Source organism: Psittacula echo (genome assembly GCF_963264785.1).
Source record: "Psittacula echo genome assembly, contig: SCAFFOLD_169, whole genome shotgun sequence".
Taxonomy (NCBI): domain Eukaryota; kingdom Metazoa; phylum Chordata; class Aves; order Psittaciformes; family Psittacidae; genus Psittacula; species Psittacula echo.
This window is the reverse complement of record NW_027664282.1, coordinates 32,382-38,272: the sequence shown is the minus strand read 5'-3', so window position 1 is coordinate 38,272 and position 5,891 is coordinate 32,382. Positions and strand designations below refer to the sequence as shown.

Sequence of the window (5,891 nt, the reverse complement as noted above, 5' to 3'; positions counted from 1 at the left end):
GGTTTTGGGGGCGTTTCCAACGTTTTTGGGGGCGTTTCCAACGTTTTGGGGGGCGTTTCTATCATTTTGGGGGCGTTTTGCCCGTTTTTAGGGGCATTTCTACCGTTTTGGAGGGGGACGTCCTCTGGTTTGGGGCCGTTCTTCCCATTTTTGGGGTGTTTTTGCCCATTTTGGGGGCGTTTCTGCCATTCACGGGCTCATTTCTGCCGTTTCCTGAGCGTTTCTATCCCGTTTTGGGACGTTGCTACCTTTTGGGGGCCATTTCTGCCTTTTTAGGGCTTTTCCGACCGGGTTTAGGGGGGTTTGCACCCCCCTGGGCCGTTTCCTGTGCTTTTGGGGGGGTTTCACTGCCTTTAGGGGCACTTCTGCCATTCTGGAGGCATTGCTGCCGATCTGAGGGGTGCTCCCACCAGTGCTGGGGCCGTTTCTCCCATTTTGGGGCCGTTTCTCCCATTTTTGGGGCCATTTCTCCCATTTTGGGGCCATTTCTCCCATTCTGGGGCCGTTTCTCCCATTTTGGGGCCGTTTCTCCCATTTTGGGGCCGTTTCTCCCATTCTGGGGCCGTTTCTCCCATTTTGGGGCCGTTTCTCCCATTCTGGGGCCGTTTCTCCCGTTTTGGGGCCGTTTCTCCCATTTTTGGGGCCGTTTCTCCCATTTTGGGGCCGTTTCTCCCATTCTGGGGCCGTTTCTCCCATTCTGGGGCCGTTTCTCCCATTTTGGGGCCGTTTCTCCCATTTTGGGGCCGTTTCTCCCGTTTTGGGGCCGTTTCTCCCGTTTTGGGGCCGTTTCTCCCATTTTGGGGCCGTTTCTCCCATTTTGGGGCCGTTTCTCCCATTTTGGGGCCGTTTCTCCCATTTTTAGGGCCGTTTCTCCCATTCTGGGGCCGTTTCTCCCATTTTGGGGCCGTTTCTCCCATTTCTGGGGCCGTTTCTCCCATTCTGGGGCCGTTTCTCCGTTTTGGGGCCATTTCTCCCATTTTTGGGGCCGTTTCTCCCATTTTGGGGCCGTTTCTCCCATTTTGGGGCCGTTTCTCCATTTTGGGGCCGTTTCTCCCGTTTTGGGGCCGTTTCTCCGTTTTGGGCCGTTTCTCCGTTTTGGGGCCGTTTCACCCATTCTGGGGGCCGTTTCTCCCGTTTTGGGGCCGTTTCTCCATTTTGGGGCCGTTTCTCCCATTTTTAGGGCCGTTTCTCCCATTTTTGGGGCCGTTTCTCCCATTTTGGGGCCGTTTCTCCCATTCTGGGGCCGTTTCTCCCATTTTTAGGGCCGTTTCTCCCATTCTGGGGCCGTTTCTCCCATTTTAGGGCCGTTTCTCCCATTTTTAGGGCCGTTTCTCCCATTTTTAGGGCCGTTTCTCCCATTTTTAGGGCCGTTTCTCCCATTTTTGGGGCCGTTTCTCCCGTTTTGGGGCCGTTTCTCCCATTCTGGGCCGTTTCTCCCATTTTTTGGGGCCGTTTCTCCCGTTTTGGGGCCGTTTCTCCCATTTTTGGGGCCGTTTCTCCCATTTTTGGGGCCGTTTCTCCCGTTCTGGGCCGCTTTGGGGGCCCTTCCCCCCCCACGCACCACTCCTCGTCCTTGTGCGCCAGGAAGAAGTCCTGCATCTGCTGCCGCCGGAAGTCCACCTTGTAGTCGTTGTAGCGCTTCACGGCCTCCGTCTCGTCCACGGCGTCGTCGAGCGAGAGCAGGAACTCCTTGAAGCTCTTGAGCACCGGCGGCGCCAGGCCCAGCTCCACCTCCGCGATGTTCCCCAGTCTGCTTGGGGGGCCACGGCAGCCTCAGCACCCCCCCACGGCCGCGGGGGGGGGGGCGCGACGGGGGGGGCTATGGGGGGGGTATGGGGGGGCCATGGGGGATTTAGGGGGTTATGGAGGGGCCATGGGGGGGTTATGGGGGGGCCATGGGGGGGTTATGGGGGGGGCTATGGGGGGGCTATGGGGGATTTAGGGGGGTTATGGGGGGGCCATGGGGGGGTTATGGGGGGGGCCATGGGGGGGTTATGGGGGGGGGCTATGGGGGGCTATGGGGGATTTAGGGGGGTTATGGGGGGGCCATGGGGATTTAGGGGGGTTATGGAGGGGCCATGGGGGGGCTATGGGGGATTTAGGGGGGTTATGGGGGGGCTATGGGGGGGCTATGGGGATTTAGGGGGGTTATGGGGGGGCTATGGGCGATTTTAGGGGGGTTATGGAGGAGCCATGGGGGGGCTATGGGGATTTGGGGGGGTTATGGGGGGGCTATAGGGGGGTTAAGGGGGGGGCTATGTGGGATTTAGGGGGGGGTTATGGGGGCTATGGGGGGGTCATGGGGGGGTTTTGGGCGGGCTCTGGGGGGTTTGGGGCTGTTGCCGAGGGCTGCGGGGCACTTCCGGGGCTGGTTGAGGCCGTTGCGGGGGTGCTGGGGGCAGCCCCGGGGCTGCGGGCTTACCTGGCCTGGATGGGCAGGATGTGGGGCTGCATCACGTGCATCTCGGGGTGCCCCAGGCCTGGGGGGGGCCGTACGTGGGGCCGGCGCCCCCCCCGCTGTAGGGCACCTCGTAGCCGCTGTGGTAGGGATCGGCGCTGTGCTCATCCCTAGGGAATGGGGGGGGGGGGGGCCACACAGGGATTGGGGTGCGCATGGAGCCGGATCCATAGGGATAAAGGAGGGGGGGGGGGGGGGGGGGGCCTCTCACCAATCCCGGCGCAGGCGCTTTTGGGGGGGGCTCAGCTCGTGCCGGGGGGGGGAGAAGCGCTCCCGCCGCGTCCGGTCGTAATCCCGGTACTCGCCCGCGGCTCCGGGCGCTCGCGGCCCCGGTCCCAATCCCTATGGAAGGGGAAGGGAAGGGGGGGGGGGGGGGTGTGGAAAGCGTTGGGACCCCCCCCCCCCCCCCTTCCAAACCCCATAACGGGGCCTGGGCCTCTGTTCAGGCCCGGCCCTCCCGGCGGCCCCCGCCGTTACCGGTCGCTCCAGTCCTCGCGGCGCCGCTCCTCGCGCTCCCGGGAGCGGTCGTAGTCGCTGCGCTCGCGGCGGAACTTGTCCCGGCGGCGCCGGTCGTACTCGTCATCGCTGTCCGCCATTGCTGCGGGCACCGGAGACCGGGGGGGGGTCCGCCAGCGGCCCACAATGCCCAGCGGCACCCCCCCAACCCCGCTCTGACGTCACCCCCGCCGCTCCGTGACGTCACCGCCGCACCTTGGCCCCCCGCGCCGGTCCCGGTGGCGACGCGGACCCCGCTGCGAGGCTGCCCGCCCGCTTCCGGTTGGCGCCGGCCGGATGTGACGTCCCAAGGCGGGGCGGGGAGAGGGGCGGTCGGGGCCGCTCTAGCCGCCGTGGAGGACCGAGCCGTTGCGCTGGAGGTCGCAATGGGAGCGGGCGGGGAAGGGAGCGGGATGGAGAGGGGAGGACGGGGAAAGGGGAGCAGGCCGCAGCGGGGCGCTCTGTGGCAGCGGGAGGCGGCTTAAGTGGGCCTTGGAGGACTCGAACTCTATGGTACGGCTCTCAGGCGGGGAGCGGGACAGCGCATGCGCATTCGCCTCCCATTGGCCGCCGCGCCGCCCGCCATCTCCGCCTCGGGAGGATCACGTGAGAGGGGCTGCGGGCGGCCATTTTGTCTGAAGCCGGAATGGGCGGTGCCATAGCGGCCTCGGCGCCATTTGGGCGGGAGAGCGCAGCGCATGCGCAGAGGAAGCTTCACACACACACACCAGGCAATCGGTGCCCCCCCCATGGCCTCCCCAGTGCCCCCCAGTAACCCCTAAGGACCCCCCCAATCCATCCCAATCCCATCCCAATCCATCCCAATCCATCCCAATCCCATCCCAATCCCATCCCAATCCATCCCAACCATCCCAATCCCATCCCAATCCCATCCCAATCCATCCCAATCCCATCCCAATCCATCCCAATCCATCCCAATCCCATCCCAATCCCATCCCAATCCATCCCAATCCATCCCAATCCCATCCCAATCCCATCCCAATCCATCCCAATCCCATCCCAATCCCATCCCAATCCCATCCAATCATCCAATCCCATCCCAATCCATCCCAATCCCATCCCAATCCATCCCAATCCATCCCAATCCCATCCCAATCCATCCCAATCCATCCCAATCCATCCCAATCCATCCCAATCCATCCCAATCCCATCCCAATCGCATCCCAATCCATCCCAATCCATCCCAATCCCATCCCAATCCATCCCCAATCCCATCCCAATCCATCCCAATCCCATCCCAATCCCATCCCAATCCATCCCAATCCATCCCAATCCATCCCAATCCCATCCCAATCCATCCAATCCCATCCCAATCCCATCCCAATCCATCCCAATCCCATCCCAATCCCATCCCAACATCCCAATCCCATCCCAATCCATCCAATCCCATCCCAATCCCATCCCAATCCATCCCAATCCATCCCAATCCCATCCCAATCCCATCCCAATCCCATCCCAATCCATCCCAATCCCATCCCAATCCATCCCAATCCCATCCCAATCCCATCCCAATCCCATCCCAATCCATCCCAATCCCATCCCAATCCCATCCCAATCCATCCCAATCCATCCCAATCCATCCCAATCCATCCCAATCCCATCCCAATCGCATCCCAATCCATCCCAATCCATCCCAATCCCATCCCAATCCCATCCCAATCCCATCCCAATCCATCCCAATCCCATCCCAATCCCATCCCAATCCATCCCAATCCCATCCCAATCCCATCCCAATCCATCCCAATCCCATCCCAATCCATCCCAATCCCATCCCAATCCCATCCCAATCCATCCCAATCCATCCCAATCCCATCCCAATCCCATCCCAATCCCATCCCAATCCATCCCAATCCATCCCAATCCCATCCCAATCCATCCCAATCCATCCCAATCCATCCCAATCCCATCCCAATCCCATCCCAATCCATCCCAATCCCATCCCAATCCATCCCAATCCCATCCCAATCCATCCCAATCCATCCCAATCCCATCCCAATCCCATCCCAATCCATCCCAATCCATCCCAATCCATCCCAATCCCATCCCAATCCATCCCAATCCCATCCCAATCCCATCCCAATCCATCCCAATCCCATCCCAATCCATCCCAATCCCATCCCAATCCCATCCCAATCCATCCCAATCCCATCCCAATCCATCCCAATCCCATCCCAATCCCATCCCAATCCATCCCAATCCCATCCCAATCCCATCCCAATCCATCCCAATCCCATCCCAATCCATCCCAATCCCATCCCAATCCATCCCAATCCATCCCAATCCCATCCCAATCCCATCCCAATCCATCCCAATCCATCCCAATCCATCCCAATCCATCCCAATCCCATCCCAATCCATCCCAATCCATCCCAATCCATCCCAATCCCATCCCAATCCATCCCAATCCATCCCAATCCCATCCCAATCCCATCCCAATCCATCCCAATCCCATCCCAATCCATCCCAATCCCATCCCAATCCATCCCAATCCATCCCAATCCCATCCCAATCCCATCCCAATCCATCCCAATCCATCCCAATCCCATCCCAATCCCATCCCAATCCATCCCAATCCCATCCCAATCCATCCCAATCCATCCCAATCCATCCCAATCCCATCCCAATCCCCCCCCAGGGCCCCTCCCCCCTCCCTTCCCGGGGTCACGACCCCGCATCCTCCCCCTCCCCCCCGGGGGAAGCGCTCAACAAAGGCGTTTCCTGCCCCTCCCCCCCCCGGGCCCGACCCCTCCCTGCGGGGGGGGGGAGGGGGGAGGGGGGGGCCCGGGCCGGACCCAGGGACCGGGACCCGCGGGCGCGGACGGACCCGAACCCGCCCGGATTCACCCCAAAACCGGGCCCCCCCCCCCCATCCGCGGGCACCGGGGACCCCCCCGAGGGGGGGGAGGGGGCACTGGGA

General features: G+C 61.6%; 1 protein-coding gene across 1 annotated transcript; it reads right to left on the bottom strand.

Annotated features, from left to right (window-relative positions):
• Positions 1–1,176: 1,176 nt before the first annotated feature.
• On the bottom strand, positions 1,177–3,161 carry LOC308232528 (serrate RNA effector molecule homolog B-like; the record flags this gene model as incomplete). Its single annotated transcript, XM_080639735.1, is given in 6 exon segments — positions 1,177–1,753; positions 2,423–2,474; positions 2,477–2,568; positions 2,670–2,773; positions 2,776–2,800; positions 2,936–3,161. Coding segments are annotated over 6 exon segments (969 nt in total). The 5' UTR covers positions 3,055–3,161.
• Positions 3,162–5,891: the final 2,730 nt, after the last annotated feature.